Source organism: Zosterops lateralis (assembly GCF_965231275.1).
Source record: "Zosterops lateralis genome assembly, chromosome: 2".
NCBI lineage: Eukaryota > Metazoa > Chordata > Aves > Passeriformes > Zosteropidae > Zosterops > Zosterops lateralis.
Genome location: NC_139763.1, coordinates 17327099 through 17348840, shown reverse-complemented (window position 1 = coordinate 17348840; position 21742 = coordinate 17327099). Strand labels below are relative to the sequence as shown.

General features: G+C 39.6%; 1 protein-coding gene across 3 annotated transcripts in view; it reads left to right on the top strand.

Annotated features, from left to right (window-relative positions):
* The window catches only part of REPS2 (RALBP1 associated Eps domain containing 2), a gene marked incomplete at its 5' end in the record, with an annotated part of 95836 nt that overhangs the window by 65983 nt on the left and 8111 nt on the right, over positions 1-21742 (top strand). For 2 of the 3 annotated variants that reach the window (XM_083885139.1, XM_083885141.1), the window contains 2 exons: positions 8046-8110; positions 19216-19299. In XM_083885139.1, coding sequence (XP_083741265.1) covers positions 8046-8110; positions 19216-19299 — 149 coding nt within the window. The remainder of the gene's footprint in view (positions 1-8045; positions 8111-19215; positions 19300-21742) is intronic. The other variant, XM_083885140.1, reaches the window with a different exon arrangement.

Here is a 21742-nt window from a genome sequence, read left to right as displayed (position 1 = left end):
TTCTGTTGAACAAAAGGTACCTGTTGGGAAAAGAGAATTTGCTTTGATGAAATGACAAGATTGTCATAAACAGTGTAATTTTGTGTTATCTGGAAGCAGATTGAACAAAACAGCCATATAACTATTTACAAATGAATTTTTGACTGGAGTTTTTCAGCACTCATTTACTTTTGAAACTCACCTCCTGCTGTGGCTGTCCCTGTGGTGAAGAGCATGTGGAATGCAGGCACGATTTTTTGCATAGGCTTCTAAGGCAGCACTCACTGTAACCTGGATTCTCTTCTTCCGGGGTGCTGGTTTCAGACAGCAACAAGGGGCTAGTGTTTTGGGGGTTTTCTCCCTTTTAAAATGTAGGATGTTAAGTTCCACAATTGGTCAAATGGAAACACAAGCATTTTATTGCAAGTGCAGCATTTTCTGTCACAGATAATGTTTTCCTGACTACAGTCAGATCTGTAAACTGTTCTTAGCATTGCTGGGCTAGTAGTGATGGCTGCCAGAAAAGAAAACATCCTGTTTGTTCTAAATTGGTGTTCACAGGAAAGGGGCAAGGGAATAGATTTTATTGGTGTTCATCAGCATTCCCATCAGTGATATAAGTGTGTCCCCACATCATGTACTTGTTTCTCAAGCAGTTTGAAGTGGTACTTGTATCATTAAGATTCAATCAGTACTATTGTCTTTCTGCACCCTCTCATTTTCATTAGTGCTAAAGGAAGACTGTTCAGAGTCACATTTTACCCTCTTTTTCATACCTTTTCATTACTTCTTTTATTCATCAGACTTCCATTATTTCATTCAATTAGCACATCCTTTCCTTGAGCTTCCAGGCTTGGTGGGTTTTGTTTGCCAAGTGTGGAGATTTGTGAATAGTTAAATGTATGTTGAGATAATCTTAGGGTTTTTTTTAATATTTGCCTAAGTCAAATTTGTAATTCTGAATGGTTTTAAGTCTACATTTAAAATGAGACAGTTCATAACTGTGTAGGAAAGAGGATTTTGAGAATTAAAATGATTGTTGCTCTGATGTCATAGATGTTTTGATACAAACAGGCCCAAACAGTACCATAACACTATTGTCCCACTTGTTTTCAGGAATATCTTTTCAGCTAGACTGTCTTTTTAGCTTAGTGAGCCAAATGCAAGTGACTTTCCCTTTTGTGAAACTGAAACAAAAAACCCTGCAAAACTTAACCTAGATAAGCATGATTACTGTATTATCTTCTGTATTCTTTTATGCTTAATTGTATTTGCTAGGAAATGTCTGTATCCATTGAAGTTGGCTGTCTGAAAGATGTAGTTGCTAAAGACCAGCTTTTAACAGGTGGTGCAGTTATGTTTTTGTATTACCATAATTACAGATTTCTTAACTAAAATTTTATTTGAAAGCTAAAGTGACAAGGGGGAACTTAGAATAGTAATGTTCTATATTTAAGGCTGAATTTAATTAAGTAATTAATTTTCAGGAGTCCTGCCTCTGATTGCTCTTACATTAGTCTTGATTAAGTAAAATCCAGCTACTTTCTTGGGATTTTGTTCATGCTATAGTCGTGTACTGTCTTGCATGTTACTGTGTTGTGTTTATTAAGCAGACCATTAAACATTAAATGAAGAAGATGAAATTTCTGAAGGACCTTTATTTTAGAGAGGAGATAATGGCAAATACCCTCACCAAATACGCCATTTCACAAATGATTGCTTGCATAGTGTACAAGAGCTCTAATACTGCAAGCTTCATTGAGTGAAGAATGTAGAGTCAAGAGTGACTGGTTATAAGGGTTGTGACAAATTTAAATTCAAAATGTCTTATGTGTAAAGCGCAGAGAACACAAAATTGAGCTGCTATTCATATTTTTCTCTGCCTATGAAATAGATTTTTAAATTAATTGCTGCAAAAATACTTTTTTGAATCAGAAAATATTTTTTTTTCTGTTGGGACTCAGCTCCTGATCTGGTACTGGAGCTGTTGGTTTTTTCTAGTCCTGTTCCCTTTCAGAATATAGTTGATGACTGAACTGAGCATACTCTGAATAAAATATTCATGTCTTCCTTCAGATTTGAAGGGAAGAATTTTGTGCCTGTCAGCCTTTTAGAATTTTTTATGAAGGATTTATGTACTTACAACTGTGTAACTTACTTCTTTGCCCAACTGGATAAGAACATAGTTAAGGTTAAATAAGATGGAGAAAATAGTGAGGATATAAATGAATGGTTATTACATTATAGGAATCGGATGGGGCAACTTATTTTTGCATTTTTAGATTTTTATGTATATCTCTAATGGCTGAGTCTGGACAGTACCTCACTGGGGTAAATCTTACCTGCCTTTCAAGTGTAGCTGCTTTTTTTACAATTTGTGTCAATAAATTGAACTTTTAAAAAATGTATTTTCCCATTTATCTAGTATTAGCTCTTTCAGGGATTGAGGAATGATTTGCAGTCTATTTTTGTCCTGTTGAAGGCTGTTAAAAATTAAATTTTAATCCAAACACTCTTCTACAGAAAGTTGTGAAGGTTGAAATGTTCTTGACTAGCTCTACCAGCCCCACTGACCTTTTTCATGATCCCATGGGGGTTATTCTGTTCTGTGAAAAAATGTTCATCCATCATGGAACAGCTTTACAGGTTAAACAAGATAGGTGTGTGGAGCAGAGGTCGAGCTGCCTCTCTTGTGGGGAAGACCTTGGAGATGCAGATGTCCCCAAAAAGAGTGTGAGCTGCAGGAGGGACCAGGGGGGTGATGGCTGGTAGCCCCCTGCTCTTCCTGGCTCCCACGTGCCTGTTCTGAGTGTGTTCATGTTGGAAGTGGTCACAGATGGCCAGTGCTGGGACCTCCAGCACTACCCCCAGGTCTCCAGAGGGAGAAGCAACACGGATGTGTGGGAGGTAGGTGGAGGGACTGTGCCTCCCTGTGGGTGGAGAATGAAGGTAAACATGAAGTGAGACACAACAAAATCTTGGATAGTTTTGTTTAAGGGCAAAGGGAGGAGGGAGAAACAGTCCTCAAATAGAAACACACAGGGTAGAGAAAACAATAACTAGAAAATTAAATGGTTAAAGTAAAATTAGAGGCAGAGAGGTAAAAATACAGATGTGGATATATGACATAAACCAGAAAATAGATGTTTACAAAAATCTGGATTACAGAATTTCTTAACACATGCTGAAATTCATGGATAGGACATTAAAAACAGACATAATAAAAAACCTCTAATGATATTTTAGTTGTTTAATTTGGAAGCATCCCATCAGATACATTAGCACACGGTGTCCTAAATGGTCACACCTGTGAGTTCATAGTGCAAAAAAATTAATTACTTAAGGTCTGGCTATATCTCTTCCTAATTACTTGGAAAGTTCATGGATGATTTTCCACTCACTCAAGGTACAGCTAGCATTCTGTATGTTTAGCACATGAAACAGACCTACAACAAGAGTGTGTGTCTGTGACATCAGGTGTGTGCATCATTTGCTGGCACACAAGAAACTGCCTGCTGAGCAGGTTCCCAAAACTAACTGTGAGAAGAGAGATCATTCTGCCACTGGCAATGCTTTCTACAGCATTTCTACAAACCTGGTAACAAAGTTAATGCCAGGAGTCTAAAACAGATTTTCTTTTTGCAATGTTACTACCTTCCTAGACATTAGAAGACATTAGGAGGAATTATGTATACAGATCCCTGGATCAGTGGTATTTCACAACTACCTTACTAGAATCCTTTATTAAATTTATATTCCTGGCTACAGCTTTACAGCTTTTTTGGTTTGAGTTTTTTGGTTTGGTTTTCTTTTTTTAGACGTAGCAGTGAGAATAAATCAGATCTCTTGAGAAATGGTTATTTCACAATCACTTACCAATGCTGCTGTCAAGAATGTATATAAATGAAGTTGTGCAAAGAATGGTGTCAGTGTTAGGGGATAACCAAGTACTAATTTCACTGAACAAGAAAAGAAGTTTAGTAAGAAGGCAGTAAACAGAAACCAGCGTAGACACTGTGCTCTGCCTTTGGCAACAGAAGCAGGAAAAGTACCTCCCCAGAATAGTTTCAGAGGGGAAGGGTGAAAATGCTGGCTTCCCTGAGGAACCAAAGCCTTAGGTAGTTGGGGAACTGAAGAATAATTCATTCTGTTAGCTTATCTTTTTTGAGCTGTTTGTAGTATCTTACTCCCTTTGCTTCCTGATAAAATTAATTGGTTGGTGTTTTGTTCAACCTGATCTGGGAGCTCAGGACTCTGAAGCAGCATAAACTGATAGAAATCTACCATGAACCTGCCTCACCTTTGGTCCTTTAGTACTGTAGCATCCACTTGACAAATGCCAAATACATCAGCCAGACTCTCTTTTGACTTGAGATGAGGTCAGTCTCCTTGGGGTAGGCAGGATCTAGTTTCAGTTTGGCCTGCAAGGTACAAAGTGGCCCTTGACCCAGGAAAAGCACCCTTCCCTTCTTTCAGGAGACTGCTTACTTCTGTATTCAATTCACATGGGAATGAGGGTGTACATTTTTTCCCACCCAAAGTTTAACTTGTCTGGGATAATATTCAAGCTAAGGTGATAGACATCTAAAACCAAGATGTCATCCACATTTAGGGAATTAATATTAAATATCTGACATGGAATATTTCAGGAATAGTTTTTTATGCTGCTGTTCCAGTATTAATTTTCAAAAATAGCAGGCATCCAGAAGCTCAGTGTATTATGGCAGTTTTTTCTTCAATACTGAAAACCAAGAGCATAAGCAAGTGTCATTGGGTAAGAGAAGTTCAGCACCTTGCTCTTATATTCCTCTAAAGGATCCCATGGACCCAGACCGGTTCATCCTAGTTTTGGGATTCTCCACTGTGGCTGCATCTGGTGACTTAAAGACCTGCTTCCATAGATTTGTGTGGGCTGTTATAACTTCTGTTTTTCCTTCATCTTCTCTTCCTACATCAAATAAGTAAAGGAACTAGCTGAGTGGTGCTTAGGATTGTTATTTTTCACTGCCACAAATAATGATTAAGTGCTGAGTGTTGTTGTCTGCTAGGGAGGCTGGAGGCAGAATGGTCAGATAAGATGGCATGACCAGTTCTCAGAGTATACAATTGCAGTCTGCTGTTTGTTTTAAAATATTAATCTAACTTCAGATTAGAAAACCTGTTTTTTTAAATCTAGTGTGGTGTCATGTTAGTACTATCAGACCTTTGTGGTTGCCAAAATAGCACAGAAAAATGGGTCTTGGAAGGTTTCCATGCAGATAATCCATCTTAAAGTGTAAACATGCTAAGCAAAGAGCCATTATTTTTGAACTGAAAACACTATCTTTGTGGGAGTAACTGGTGCATGAAAATGCTGTCATTTGCAGGAATACATATGATAAGGATACTTAAATCTATTTTACTGGTACCTGTATGGGCTTTCCACAGTGCTCTCTGTGGGATTTGCCTTGGATGATGGGGCTTTGAGCAGGCTGGTCTAGGGAAAAATGTCTCTGCTTGTGACAAGGGGGTTGGATTGAGCTGATCTTTAAGGTCCCTTCCAACCCAAATTATTCCATGATTCTGTGGTTCAGCCTGATTTGAATGCCAGCAAGTTGCTCAATAGCAAGAGGACCTGTGCAAGGCCTATTCAGCTCCCTGCACAGAGTGAAGACTTTGTTTTCAAAGATCAGGGACATCAGCTTCTCCAAGCTCTGAGGTGTGCACCTAGAAGGAGGACATTTGTCTGTTTGTGTGTTTGCTGCTCGGCCCCAGGGTACTTGCTTTTATCTTGGAAACAGACCTTCCCCTGTGTTTGTGTTTGCTCTGAGCTAAGTGGTGCTGCCATCCCTGACAGCAAGAGCAGATCTGTGCAGGGCACTCTCCCAGGAAGGAGAGTATTCTGGAATATCTGGATGTTTGGAACAGCTGCCAAAGCACATGGAAACCTCTGAGTGTCTGTTCATACTGTCCTCTTTTAGGGTAGTGACACTAGCGAAGGCTGAAGCCTGGGGGATTCTTTTAAGTTGTTACAAGTCCTCCAAAGTAAGCTAACTTTCGTTAGTAATTGTGCTCACATAAGCATGATTTCCTTCTAACAACAGGCCAAAGATCTTCTGCAACAGCAGGAATTCTATGAATATTTCATGAGTAGCTTAAGTTAGAATTTTTAGGATTAAAAAGAGGAAACTGGGTCAGATACACATGTTGTAAGCATCTAACTTCTTTAATGCTAGATTCATATATGTTGCATTTTGAAAGCTGAAGAAGGAGGGGGGTTTTGTGGGGGCTTTTGTTGTGTGGTGATGTGGTTTTTTCATTGGACTATTTTATGGAACAATTACTTTTCCCTTTGGAATTTTGTGGGCCAAATCCCAAGAGACTCATGGAGTTTCACAGTATGTCCAATGACTTCAGAAGATGCTTTTCCAGCATGTGTGTCTGAGCTAGATGTTGTTTTCAAATATTGTCACAAGCTGTAATTGCCAAAGCCACTGCCCATGCCCAGATAAATGAAGTAATAACTTGAAGTTCAGATTCAATGAAAGGAAGGTTTCTTCCTTTCTGAAGATCAGTTGCATGGGAGAGATGGAGAATTTAGTTACCACATCATGCCGTTATTGCAATGATCTTATAAACAGAACTAATTAAATGCAAGAGAAAGGATCCTGATGGCTGTTTTTTCAATTCTCTCTTACACCTGTAGGTGTGTTAGTGGCTCCTTGGCATAACTTCAGTTCTATTTTAGATTTTTTAACTGCCTCTTTAGTATTGTGTGCCATATTAAGCTTCATTTTATAAGATACAAGAGATGATGAAACAGAAAATAGAAAAAAACCCACCATTGTATTATAAGTCTCTTTGGAGCTGTAAATAGTTAATATGACTGTTCTCAGTGTTTTCAAACAGTTTTATTCTCATATCACTATTATCTGTAATGGTTAATATCTTTTTTCTTATTTTCAGCCATGTAGACATTTTTAGATTTGGTGTATAAAATATATAAATGGCCAAGCTATAATACAGCTCTTAGTGGTCTTTGTGGTCTTTTTAAAATATGAATGGAAATAGAAAATGTATAAATTTAATTGATTGCTTAGCATTATTGTGGTAAAGAGCATTTCTAAGTTTAATACTGTTGGGGAGTTTTTGTTACACAAAAATATACCAATACATATGGACTGTCTGGTGTCTGCCAGAGCAAGTGCTGAGCATTCAGTGCAGCAGGAGCTTTGGGAGAGTAACCTAGTTAGGTCTTGGTTGGTGTTTCTGTGCCAGCCTAGTCCTCCTCTCTGCCTCCTCACAGTTGCCTTTGGAAGCTGTCATCTATCCTGTAATTTTGTCCCAAATGGGTTTTAGGTATTTTAAAAAACCCTCAAAATTACAGTGTTGCACCTACATGATTATTACCCTCCCCTTTGCTGGCTCAAACTCAAAGCTGATATTGTGTTGTCTTTTAGGGGCTTGAACTAACTGTTAGGATTTGTCTTCCTCCTCCCTCTGAAATCCCTTCACTGAGTAATAGGATGCAAATACAAAATATAAAACCAAAGAAATGGATTTATTTTTGGTTCATTCAGGTTTTTGTGCTATTAATTACATGGCAAATGTTTTCTTTTTAAGGCTGTACTCTGTCACAGAGTGTGTTTTATCCAAAGTGAATGCTAGTGTCTACATTGGGTGCTAAAGTGGCACTTTTAAGAATGGCAGTATTTTTATTGCAAGGAGCAAAGTCCGAAGAACAAGTGGGCCCTGTTTCTGGGTTTCTTAACTGGAGTTGGATTGCTTTACCTACAGGTTTTATCACTGACTGGCTTCTTTCTTTGGTTTTTATCATAACGTTTGGAGGTTTGCAACAATTAAATTAGTATTCATTCACTACTCATGAAGTTATTTCAAACAAGCTTTTGCCTCAGTAAAGATCGAGTTTGGGTTTTGTTATTAAATCTTGAATACTGCCTCTTCACTAGGAGGAATTTCCACTTATCCTGGGAATTAATTCTGCGTTTATTTGGAATTAAATTACAGTGGTTTCGTTTGGTTGGGGTTTTTTATCATCATCATCTTCTTCTTTTCCCACTGTTCAGCTGTGAGGTCTGGCTGGCTGCCCCCACCACCACCTGCACTTCCCCCTCGACCTTCTGTATCTCAGGTATGGACAAAGCTTTAGTTCTTTGCTGTGTGTTGCTTGTTTGTTTATGTTACCAGTGCAGTGGTTAGCACAAGTTGGCTTGGACACAGCAGTTGTTCTTGCTTCCAAGTTAATGAAAATCTGCAGTTTGCAGTTCCATGTCCTCCTTCCTGTGTTTGTCTGTCTGGTGTGTTGCAGTGTCAAATTACAGTCTAATTAAACGTCTTTGCAGTGGAGCTGACATGCACCCACTACACCTAACTGTAAATAAAAGGCTAACCAAGTTAGTCTACTAAAGTGAGTTTCATGCCTGAAAGCATGGGCCTGATACCTGCTACTGCTGTTTGCTTCTCGAGCTTCAAAAACACAGAGGACATCTGCTAAGGGAACTGTGGCATGGAAGTGTGTGTTGCAGCCATGGGCTTAAAAAAAATATTGCTGAAAGGAAGTAAATGCCATGTCAGTTATGTTGTTAAGTTTCAAACCGTTAGTGATGTGCTTTTATTTTGCATTTTAGGTGTGGTTTTGGATTTTGTTTTTAGAGTATGACACAACTACAGCACAAAATAAATTGATAAAACCGTGCATGTCTGCATCAAGATAATTTTTCACTTTTCAGGAAATAATGGAGGATTATGATATTTTTCTATGTTTTTGGCTGTGTTAAGTCTTAGGCAGCAATATGCTTCATATATCACTCCATTAGATGAAGTGTATGATAGGAAACAAATCCACAGGGGAGCTAACAGTCCTTACATACAAAAAGCTGGTGAGATACCTTCCTTAGGCCAGAATGGTCATCACTTGAGCTTTGGATCTACTCTTAAGAGTGTGCTGTTGAACACCTCTTACTGCACAGTGCTTATGATAGAAATTATTAGAGGCTTATTGCCACACACAGCTCCATCAGCAGCTGGTTGTGCTCTTTTTTCCCCATCTCTTGCTAGCACTGAGTGCAGTTTCTGGCTTGAGGACTGTAGTACACTGGTTGGAGCTTGCACATTTCCCCAGTCAGGATGGCATTAGCCATGCTGCTTACAGCACACACCTCTTAGTGCTCCCATCACATTCCTGCTTTGTCTGACACTCCCCAGAGAGCAACATTTCCCTCTGGCTTCCCCAGATGCCACAGCACAGCTCCCTGTCTCCCAATCCCAGATGCCACAGCACAGCTCCCTGCCTCCCATCGTGTGCCTGCAGCAGTTGCTGCTGCAACCTTCTCCAGCCCTCCTGCCGCTGCTCCAGCTTCCCACAGCGCTGGCTTTGTGCAGTGCAAGTTCTCTTGCTGCCATCAGGAGAAGCATTAAGCTACAACAAACCCTGCTCTCAGAGAACAAAGCCATTGGTTTTAAGCAAGGTTCTGTTAATTGTCCATTCTCTTGTCCTGTGATCAGATTGTGTTTCCTTAGCAGGAGAGTGACAACTCCATTTATTTATGCATATCCTGCAGCTTCCTTACCAAATACTGAACCAAGTGCTCATCTTATATTGGGACATACAGGACCTCTCTAAAATGATAAACACCAGAAGGTTCTCATGTGAAATTTTTGATCCAGTCCTCTCCATTATGAAGATCTGGTTTCTAAAAGGAAAAAGAGTTGTTGCTCTGTCTGCTCAGTAATGAATATGCAGCTGGTGCTTTGATAACATACATCACTTACATTTACTTAATTTATTTCTGATGATATTTAACGATATTCAATCAAATATCAAAATACTATTGTAGTCATGTCTTCCAAAACTGTATCTAAAGCTAGTTCCTGAAAACATAATAAACTTCATGCTCATCACATTGTTTATTTTTTTCTCCAAGTATGCCTTTCTGTGATCAAGGCAAGAGACAGTAGGGAAGTATGTGTGATGGGGTCATAATTCAGCTGAGCTGACCTTTGCAAATAGCATGTAAGCAATAGTGAGCATATTACAGTATTACAGTATGGATTACAGTGGTCCAGTGGGGCCCTTGATTTAAAGAGCCAGAGAAGTTGGAGGAAGGGATCTGCTTTCAAAGCTGAGACAGGATCAAGACTTGAAATGAGGCTGAAATTGCATATTCAGCTTTTTCTTGTTTCAAGATTTACCAAACTCTCCTTAAATTTCTGTTTTAACTTATTTTTCAACAATGTTATTGAAAATCATTCCTTAGTGTCATTTTGCTGTATGCCTGCAGTTAAGCACTGTTAATGACAAATGTAGCTTGGAAGTGAAGCAAACCCTGCATATTTCAGGTGGCTGTGCACCTTATAAGTATGCTCATGATATGATTATTTTGGCTCAGCTTTGGAAATCAGTTGATGGAGGAGGAGACGGAAATAATTTCTTTCTGAGGACTATGGTTTTCTATGGATGATTGAGAAGCAATTTGAACCAGTTGGCTGTTTAGAGTGAGATTAAAGGAGGCTCATGGGATGTAAAGACTAAAGTGCATAAAAGAGGGGTACCCTGAGGTAGGTGTTACATTTCAGTGGATCAGAAGTCCAGAATATAGAAAGAAGAATATAGAGTAGAATATAGAAATGACACCTTGACTTTGGTCCTGTGTTGCAGTGCTCTTTAGTAGAATTTATTTCAGCCTTTAGGAAAGCATTATTTTTCTTGTCAGAATCTCCAAGGTAATCAGCCCTGGTGAGTTACTGAATCACTGTTTATTCAGAGTGTGCCAAACATCTCTACTCATACACAAACTTCTTAAATTATGTCCACATCCAACTCTGCTTCCATAGTCCAGGGAGGTGAATTACAAGGGACAAGGACTGTCACTGGGTCAGCAGAGCACAAAGTGATACTTAGAGCTGATACTCTTGTGGCCTTGACTTCACAACTCAGGAGATGCACAGGCTTACTGTGGCAGGCTTGAGTCTTGGGAAGCTGTGAGGACCTGGCCAGTTTATGGCAAATAGCAGCAGGGTATTCTCTGTTCAGCTTGCTGCTGCCAGCCCATGCTGTTCCACACCTCTGCTGGGCAGACACCTTCACAGGTGGTGGCTGCATCTCTTTTTACTTCTATGACAGCTTTTCGAGCTGGTGGATTTAACTCTGTGTTTCTTTTTTCTTGATGGCCTCTAAAAGGCTGTGGTAGTTCCTTCTCATGATGTGTCTCCATTGCCAAAGTCAGCATTTTATTGACTTTGTATCAGTTCATGACCTGTACTTAAGATTTCCTCAGAGCTTTCACAAGACGTTTCTGTTGCAGTGATGCTTTTATCTGAGGTCCCTATGATGACTGTAAGTAACCTGAATAAATAAAGGTGGACAAAAGGCCAGTTTAAATAGTGTCGATACATCATTATCTTCAGTTAATGATCTTTTAACCCAAATTCCAGCCCATACCTCTCTGCAATCCAAGCCATTTTGAATTGATGTTTACAGTAAGACATTGGGAATTGCAGAGTGAAGTCTTTTATTAGATTTGTCAATTCATATTGCTTTCCTATTAAAAGGAGTCATTCAAGTTTTGCCTCAATTCTGTAAAGAGTTCTTGGAAAGATTATGTATGGAAAAGCACTTATACATAGACAAGAGGAGTTTTTTTGGATATGTTATTTTGAAGTGTTTTCCTTTTGTGCGTAAGCCTGTGTGTAACTTCACTGACACCTTCTGTGATCTCTAGTAGCACATCTCACATCTAGCAAGTCTGCAGTAGCTTCTTGGATTTAAGAATAATTTTATCCGTATCAGTTTCCCAACTCTTTTCACCATAAATATTTAATATTCTACAAGCTTTTGTAGACTTAGGATTCTGGCAGTCCCTTGCCTCTGCTTATTTCCCATGGTATGCTGTAATATACAGAACAGATAACCTGTAGCTTTTGAAGATACCTACTGTGATTTCTTTCTGGGCTTGTAGAGCCAAACTTAAATCATCACGGAGAAATGGCATAAAGATGGCCCCAAAATTTTTGCAGATCCAGAGCTGTACAAAGAAAGTTTGTGTAACATGGAGGTGCAAGAATCATGGTAGGAAAGCAGTAGCTGTGTAGCTGTTTTGCAGTAACACAGATTTTAGCTAGAAAAGAACTTTGGGTGTTCATGAATAACATTCTGCTGGAGCCAAACATGTATGCACATTTCATATAAGCCCCTGTTGTTATTTTTTTAATGGAAAACAAAATAATACTTTATTACGGTTGGCTTTTAAGCCTACAGAAGTCATTTACCACAGCTGCTTTCTCTGGGAGATTTAGTAACATATTTATGTTAATAGAAATTATGGATGAACACTGAAAAGTAAATATAACTTTAGGATTTTATCCAACATCAGCTAACTATCTGAAATGTTGCCCAATTAGATCAACATTCCTTTATTTAAATTACTCTTATTTCAATACCTTCCTGTCCAGCAATGAAGGCGTATCTTCAATCCTGCCTGTGCTGTATAAGGGAATTTGAAAACAGTGGGACTGGAAAAAAACTCCGTGTATCTTGGCTGAAAAAACTGATGTTCCTGGTCTCTTTTCCTAGAGTCACAATTTTAAGCCTGTTAGTTTTGTAAATTCACACTGGTTTGTGCTGCACTTTTATTTTCTGGAGACCTTGGGATACGTTCTTCCCACTGACTCCATGCTGGCAGTTTTGGCAGGCACTGAAAAAATACGAGTGAAGGCAAAGCATTCAAGGGAAGTAGAGTAGGTAGGCAGCTGTTAACATTATCAAATTGAAGTACCCTGAGTACAGTGCAGTTCTGAAGATTAAAATCTCACTGTGTTATATGAGCTCAGAATTCGTCTGTCAGTTTAGAGGCCATTGTTACCATGAGATGTTATTGATTTGGTGAAATCCTGGAAATGAAGCACTGTGAGGGGCAATGGGTGGGTCACCCTGCCCAGTCACAACCCCTGGTGGTGTTGGAAAGCAAAGATATTACTCTTTTCAATGTATTGAATGTTCTGCTCTCCAAATGTTACTTGATACTTCCTAACTCCTTGAAGCTTTTTAGCCATTCATCATCCAGAATTGCAAGTGAAAACTGGGACCCATTTCAAGAAGTTGTCTCTGCTGACATGCCTCCACGTTCTGCCGAATCCATGGAGAGCCACGAATGTGTCTCAGGCTGGATTTTTAACCATCAATTACACGTGCCCATGCTGAGGCCAAGAGGTGGGGAAGGACTCCCATCTGTCCTGCTGAGACCTCTGGGCCTCCAGAGCAGGATGGCCATGTGCAGGCTCCGTGCTGGGAGGTGGTCCAGGCATCCCTCCACTCCAGCATCTTTGGCTAAGGCAGAAATACATGGAGGATGAGGCCAGACCAGGTTACAAGGTTGTTTGGAGAAAATACTCAGGCATTCCTTTATTCTGTAAAATTACATGAGGAATTTCAAGTGCTGGCAGGACACCTTGAATTTTACAGGAAGGAACTTTTCTGTTACATAAATAAAAATTACCCCTACAAAAAAGGTGAAGATTTTGCTTTTGGCACCATGCAATTTTATACATGATGGTGCTCTCCAAAATAACTATTTTATATTAAATGAAAGGAATATTTTTTTTTAGCTTGCATTTACAACCACTGTGCAAGGAAGGGTTGAGGTTTTCTTGATAATCTCCATGGTTTTGGCTGCAGAATAACATATGTTGTATAAGCTGTGCAATAGGTACTGAAGAAGCGTGTAACAGTAATGAAACTGAAAGTCTTCTATAACATGAAAGATTTTGCCATCTGCCACTTTAATATAATACAAATAGATTATCTTCCTCTCATGAAAATTATATATTAAATCTAAGACAGCCAGACAAAATAAATTGCAATTGAAGAAGTGGTGGAAAGTAGCACAGTTAAAATTGAATTTGAGGAGTAGTTGATGGATGCTGTAAAATCCTTTCTAAAGAGGTTTCTGGAAGAGCAGAAGAAGGTGAGTATCTTAATTAAAATGTGTTGTAACAATTTTTTAATTTGGCTTCACATTTACCATAACAAGGAAAAAAGAAGCTAAGAACCCAATGCCTGTATCTCTAGTGGAATGCACATATGCCTTTCTAGCTTACGTTAATCTGGTTTTGTGGAAGTTGAAGTATTAAAACAGATTGTTAATGCTTCCATCTGGGTCCTATTCTTTCCTTATGAATGAGCTGAACATTGCAGCAATTTGTTTGTATTTACTGCCTTTCTCCTCAACCTTATCACCAGCCCTCAGATAGCTCAGGGAAAGAAAAAGCTTATCAAAACTTCAGGGCTGCACAGTGCTGAGAAAGCAAGCAGCACACTAAGACCCTGGCAGCTTGTTGCATTTGCATCCCTGTGGTTTTTTTTTTTTCTTTCTTATCATTTTCAGTTTTTGTAATAAGCAATAAAAAGAATTGATGATTCAGTGTGGGATGCAGGAGACACACAGAAACTGGAATTGAGATGTCTTGACTTCCCAGAAATTGGCTTTAAGCACAAAAATATGAGTGTTTAGAAAGGAGCAAAATAGCTCTTAAATGAACTTATGCAGTGATGATAGAAGATTGCAATGGGCACATGGCAGAGTGTTAAGCATATTTAGTATCCTACTTTTTCTTACAGATAAGCTGTTCTCAATATTTTTTTTGCAAAGCTAAGCAGTGGCACTATATAGGTAATGATTATGGGCTACTCCAATGAATGCACAAAGATAATTTCATTTCTGTGAGTAGTACCAGTGACTACAATGGGACTATTTCCATGTGTAAAGTTAGCCTGGAGCATAAATGTGGGAAAAATTGAATTGTGGGAATGATCGAATATATATACTTCACCTCTTGCAAAAAGGCTATCAGGTAACAGAAATAGGAAAGCTTGGTGTAGGTCTTCTGTTCTGGAAGATCAGTTACGGATTGTCTTGAAAAGTGAGTGTGAAATCTACATATAATCCAGCATTGCAAAGCAAAAGAACTGGAAATGTAAGTGAAGAACCAGTTGTTAAGATACTGTGTTCTCTTACGGTTATGATAATCTTTCATTTGAGGCTTTTGAAGCACTCAGTGCTTAAGTGAGTGTTATATATTCTTGTAGAAAGGTACTGTAAAGTATTGTCACGTGGAGCAGTGAGGAGATTATCAATGGCTGGTCAGGGATCCTGCAATGAAATAATGAGCATTTGCAACTTTTAATACTCTCCTTAACGATGAGGAATTGTTTGTCCTAATGCTCAGCGTTGGCCACAGGCCGCAGGTTGGGCTCTGTCTGTGGCCATTGCACAGAAACTTTGTTGGCCATTTCTACTTTCTGCCTGGGAAAATGAGAAGGGTATGGCTATTCCTGGAAATGACTGTGCCAAGGAGACAGGAGATACTGTCTGCTAATATAACTGGACTGATCTCTGCAAAGAGAATCTCTTCAGGGGATTTGGAATAGAAAACTCTTGCTCTTTACTGTGGTCACTTACCCTGCTTCCCAAAATCAAGATTACCATAGGTCTGGTCTGCAGACTCTGCAGTGCATTATAAGCAGTGCAGATGACCAGGATATTCTTTGTCTATCTCCTGTAAGCCTATATGTGTTCCCAGCCATACCAGCCAGCAAAACAGCATTTCCAGTGTCAGTAGTTTACTCCATTCTGAGGATGGGACACCTCCATCAAAGCACTTCTACACTACCATAAATGGAGTTTCCTTTGGAAGACCATATTTAATAATTTATAATTAATAAACCAACAGTGAAGAATAAAATAAAAAATAATTGTGTCAAGATGTGTGAAAATTTTAGGACATTTCTGATTGGAGGGAAATAGTTAATTGCCATGTTTCTGAACGAGTTGAGAGCAGACTATGCTAAGCGAGGTATCAAAATGATGAAGAACTAAAGGGAATTCATCTCAGCTGATCCTGAAGGATCTTCTTTTCCTTGTACTCCACTAGAGGACCAGAGTGCTGTTGAGCCAGGCTCTCTCTCTGACGAATACCAGCAGGCTACAAATACCCCCCATCCAAATCAGTGAAGGAAATCTCCAAAGAGTCCCTCTGCCAAAGCTAAAAACAGGAGTTATTTTTCCTTTAAAATCAGTGTGAGGACCATGTGGGGAGGCATCAGCTTGCAGCTCTATTCATAAAGCCTCTCAGAGAGGACTTGGTTGGGTTGGCTGCAGCAGGAAGCCTTTGCAGTGATGCATGATGTGTGTGCCAAGCGCTCCGGAGTGGCCTGTCCCACGTGCCACTAGGTGGCAGTTTAGGGACATGGCAGTCGTTTGCTTTTATTCATTATGCAGGAGCTGCTGCATCACCAGAACTGGGCGGGGGGTGTTGGTTTTTTTGGTTGTTTTGGGGGGATTTTTTTTTTTTTTTTTTTTGGAGGGGGGGGGGAAGGAGTTTGGGGGTTTTTTTGGTCAGATGTAGCTATTTCTTTATTTTTACCTGCCCTTGCACTGCTGGCTGCTGAACTTTGCCATCCTCGTGTTCTGGCAGCAAGGGAGACGTGGCCAGCCCAGTGACCCGGGCACAGCCAGCAGGTACCACAGCCCTCAGCATGGGCTGCAGGCTGTCCCTGACAGACACATCACAGCACTCAGCTCACAAAAAATGTCTTGCTCTCACAGATTTTGAAATCTTACCCTTTTTGACATTTTCACTGAGATTTGTATTTGCTTTCACTAGAACACAAGGTTTACCCTTTCCTTCCCTTTTCAGTTCCCTTTGATTTAAAACAGTATTCTCCTACAATCAGACCACTGGAAAAAAAAAAAAGAAAGGGAAAAAGAGAGGGTGGTTCTGCAAAAGTTTGAGTTCTGGGGGGTTTTTGTTTGTTTGTTTGTTTGTTTGTTTTTTTGTTTGTTTTTTTGCAAATTTTTCTTTCTTCTCTAGGCCCCTTATCTGACTGCGATTTTAATTTTTCTGATTATTTGAAACTGATATTGTAGAATACCAATCTGTTCAGTTACTTCTACACTGCTTGAACATACTGGTTCTTCAAAAGCTGCATTTTTTTATCCATACATAAATAATATGGAGTTGGTTGGTTGGCTTCCCCCCCCATTCTGTGGAATAAATTAATATAGTCTTGATTTTGGTGCAAGGTTTAGTGTAGATTCCAACAAGAGTGTGAGCACCACAAAGTGCCTGCCTGGCAAGGTTAAGGCAGGTATCTAGTGCTGTCACTAAAAGGTCATTAAAAGCTGTTTTTCCTGGCACTGTTCTTTGTTGTGCAGCAAAGCTATACCATGAAGACTTTATAGTATGTGTATTGCATGTCTCTCTGAAGGGCTGGGTTTACTGTTGCTGCCCCTAAATGAATGAATGGGTTGTCAAATTGATGTGGCCCAAACTTAATGTGTGGTTCTGTTCATTATTTGAACTTTGCCATCCCCAAATCATTCATGAAACTCTTGTGGCCTTTGCCAGGCTTCTGTTAGCTGTGCTTATAGCCTTCATTTCTTTCAAATATATAAAAAGCAGTCGTAGAAATCAGGGAGGTTATGGGCTATTCAGCTTGCTGATAAAGAAATAGTCTGTTGCATTCAATGGACTTCTAAAGGTCTTTGATTTTTATAGATGCACAAAAAATTGCTTTTTTCCATTTCACTCTATTTGACCAGAAATCTGCATTTACAGAAGAAGCCTTTCAATATATAAAAAGCTTTTCAAAATTCAAATGTTAGCATCCAGTAGTTATTAAAATTAAAAAATTTAAGATATTAATATTCAAATACTGTAAATACTACAGTGTGAGGGGCTCTTTGAGGGTTTTTTAACCATCAGGTAACACTATGAATGTAGCACACTTTAAAAAGGATGGGAGAGAAATCTTGTCAGTCCCCCTCTTCCCTCTCTCCTTAGGAATTTTGCATGCATTAAAAAAAAAATTAATTTCAAAACTTCCTTCTCTGTGCACATGTTTGATGCTGTATCATTGGAGAAGAGCAGTACCACAGAACCACATTTCCCCTGCACCTTTCTGTACAGCTCTTATTGTGTCTGTTATGGAAGAAATAAACATGGTATGGTTCCTCCTTTTGAAATATATCAAATTCAATGCTTTCTGTTGTTTTTATTTAACTTAGAGTTAAGCACTTGGAAACCTGTGACTGCTACAGAGGTTGGTGGGGCTTATGCAGAAGCCTCTTGGCAACAGTGAGTTAGGTTCTTTGGTGTGCAACAAATTGGTTTTATGGCTAAAATCCTGGTCCCTTAAAAGTTTGAGGTTTGCCTTGGATTTGGTTTTAAACATAGGCTTTCACCTGTGTAGAAATGAGCCTCATTTGAGGAGAGAGTAGGATGGCAGGTTGCCCCTGCTGTCTTGGGGCCATTGCCAGCCTGGCTTCAACTGGGCAGAAGCTGGAAGGAGGAGAAGAGGCTGTCTGTCAGTGCTAAGTGGCCTCAGCCTCCTGCCTGCCTTCCCCATCTTGGAGAGCCAGCTCATACTTTCTGGACAGAAAACAGCCACACCATGTTTATAATACCATGTTTGCTGCTGTGTACCTGGGGACAGGCAGTTCTAATCCTACAGCCCTCCCCAGTGCTGTGCCTGGTTCTGGTGGAGGAAATCAAAAGTTGCAGAGAACTTTATGAGAGGCAAAGCAAGGGATTAACCCTCTGATTTAATTTGCTTCTCAGTCAGATATTTTTGGAATCAGGTGTTTTGTTTTACAGATGTGTAGATCTGGGTGGTGAGTTTTCAGCTGGGTTTCTGTTTGAAATGTGAGAAGGGAGAAGACTTGTTTGCTTTTTCATGATTTGTGTTTTCAGTAACTTTGCTGGAATTTTTGGTATGATTCTGGCTTTCTCACTCTAGCTTCACAAACTTCAAAGACAGAGGCTTACTCCTATGTACTTTCATTGGTTTCAGGTGATAATAAGGTGACAGGGTGTATCCAAGATCTTTCAAGCTTTTTTCCACTCTCTTAGTTTTTCTCAGAGTATTTAGGCCGTAATGGTAATTCTAGAAGAAATTCTGGGTATTAGACTGTTTACATTCAGTGACATGGTTCCTAATGCTTCACTAAAAAACTTCTCTCCTGTTTTCCCAGCACAGTAAAATGCAAGAATACGGTTGCATAAAAAATCTGCAAAAGACATATGTCATCCATTCAGCTGTCACCCTAGATCTCCATTTTCCCTACTGTTGAATTGTTAAAGTAACTTTTCTTTTGTGTCTAACATTTCCTTTCATTGACTTTATTGTATGTGACTGCTAGTCATTTTCTGGGTGTAGCAATGACTGATTTGTTGTTGCAGACAGAGCAACCATCTGAGGTTGAATTACATCCTCAGATGAACAAACCCCCATCGCAGGCAGAAGAAAACAGTTCAGCAAAAAAGGTGAGATCTGCGCACATTGCACCATTATGGAGTGATTTGCCTTCATCTACAAATGTGGTTGTTTTAAGCTTAAAAGCAATTAAACAGGGTTAGGGTTATGTTTTTACATATTTACCTTCTCTGGAGGTCAAGACACGGGAGAGAACTGTGATCATAAGTGACATCAACGTGGATAAATCATTAAGAAACCTCTTAGTATGTACACATTGATGCACGTGCTTTGGGAGAGGCAACTTGCCATTTATTTCGAATCAATAGGGGCTTGTGGAGCCTTAGGGAAAACAAAAAGAGTTTGATTGTACTCCAGCCCTGTCTCACTGTAGTTCCTCCAAATTGTGATGCACTTTTTGGTTTCAGTTATTGAGGATTTGATTTTGATGTAAACACACCTGTTTGCTAGAGGTCAGGATCTGCCATTAAATGTACATAGTCTGGGAGAGATTTGCTCAAGAAATGCAGTTTCTAATATGCTTTTTTGTATGAACCTATCATTTGTAAAAAGTAAGCACTGAAATTAAAATGGCACACTTCAAAGGGCCTTTCTTAGGGACAGAGTAGCCTCAGCAGTGGCTGTGAGTGTTTTCTGTCTCCTGGTCACACCCTGACCACCTCCTTCCACCAGCCCCAGCCAGAACAGGTTTGGATAGGGGGCAAATACAGATCCTCCCCATTCTGGCCCCTCCTGCAGCCAGAGAGCACCTGCAAGTCATTTACTCAGCCCAACCAAGAACTTTTGCCAGGTGCTGGATGTACCTTGCCCAGGGAGCACTGTCACACTTTTAGTGTAACAGGGGGCACAGGCAAACATCCAGTGTCATCATTTTCTGTATGTAACAGGGCTTTCTGGGCAGTGTCCTTGCTCTGCTTGTGCTCATCATATGCTACTTCTAGCCTGGCCCTGCTTTTTCCTTCCTCTGCTTTGTACCCCTGATGGGGAAATGAAGTCCTTGTGGTCCACCTACTTCATACTCACCCTCATCCCACCTGGTTCCCTAAAATGCAGTGAAGCCCCAGGCTGTGGGAGGCAGGTGGTTTTTGCACTGCTGACCCAACCTTCCAAAGCCTGGTGCAGCAGCAGCCAGCCAAAGAGACCCTGCTGAGGGATCTGCTTGGACCATTGCTTACAGTATTGTGCTTGAAAGGGAAAAGGGATTTATCTTATGGATTTGGTAGAGTTTGGGTAGTCTAAGGTAGACTGGGATTGTGTGTTTGGCATTGTAGTTGTGGGAGGCATATGCAAGTTCCTCCCTTGCTGTGTGGGATGTGTTTGCAGGGAGCTGTGCCTGTGCAGAGGATTTCAGAGCGTGGCATTACCAGAGATGTGTGCAGTCATGACGTGCTGACATCCTGATCAGAACATCTGATAATATTTTTAGATTTTTTTCAGTAATTACAGAACTGGTTTTTAATGTTTAAACCTTTTCCCTTATAATTCAAATCCTTTTAATAATTGCGACCCTTCTGATATGAATGATTATACTGGTTACATTTTGTATCACTCATAGTAGTCTCTTCTTGTGAGTCAGGCTGCCTACTACAGTGGGGTTTTTTTCCTTGCAATTCCTTTGTCATTAAATATTTCCCCATTAATTTTTTTTTGTTTTATTTTATTTTATTAACATTTGGGGAAAACACAGTAGTGAAGGTAATCTAGCCCAGTAAAATATGTGATAGTGAAATTTGGTCTTTTTTCTGTCTTTGATGCTGAAAAAACCTGTCTCAGGTCAATTCAGCTTTTTGAGTCCTAGCTTTCTCATTCATGAAATGAGGCAGTAATAGTTACATCCCTTCTAAAATAGGTCTAATAATAAAATACACTGAAGAGGATACATTTATATTTATAATTGATATCACTTATAAGGTGGTAAAACTACTTCTCATTGCAAAAGAAAGGGTGTCTTAATTTATAATAATGAAAACACTTCTTACCACTGAAGTCATAAAAATCCAGGACTCTGCTTTACCTAGAAAAGCCAGACTATTTCTTTGATGTAGCTTATCAAGAGAAATAGCTGGCCTTCTATACTTCAACATGTTAATTTTGCATGGATAATTTCATGTATTTGTATTTCAAAGCCATATGCAGTGTGCTTCATGTAAGAGAGCAGGGGAGAAAGGAGAGGCTTCGTGCCAGATGTATGAGGCAGTAAGTTGGGATGCAAGTGATTATTTATTCTTTCCAACTGAGCATAGTCAAAAATAAACCTTGCTCTGTTGGTAATGCTTTTGGGTCAACTGGGGGCTAGTACATGTGTTTACACCCCTCCCTCCACTTCCACCAAATGCACACTAAGCTGTACAACCCAGTTGTGAATGGCATGTCATCCAGATAAAGGCAAAACACCCTTTCATTCATAAAGGGATTGCAGTAGTTATTGTTCCTTTTTCAAAGTCAGAAACCTGAGAGGCTATTACCAAATTGGAATTAAGCTCTGTACGTCTT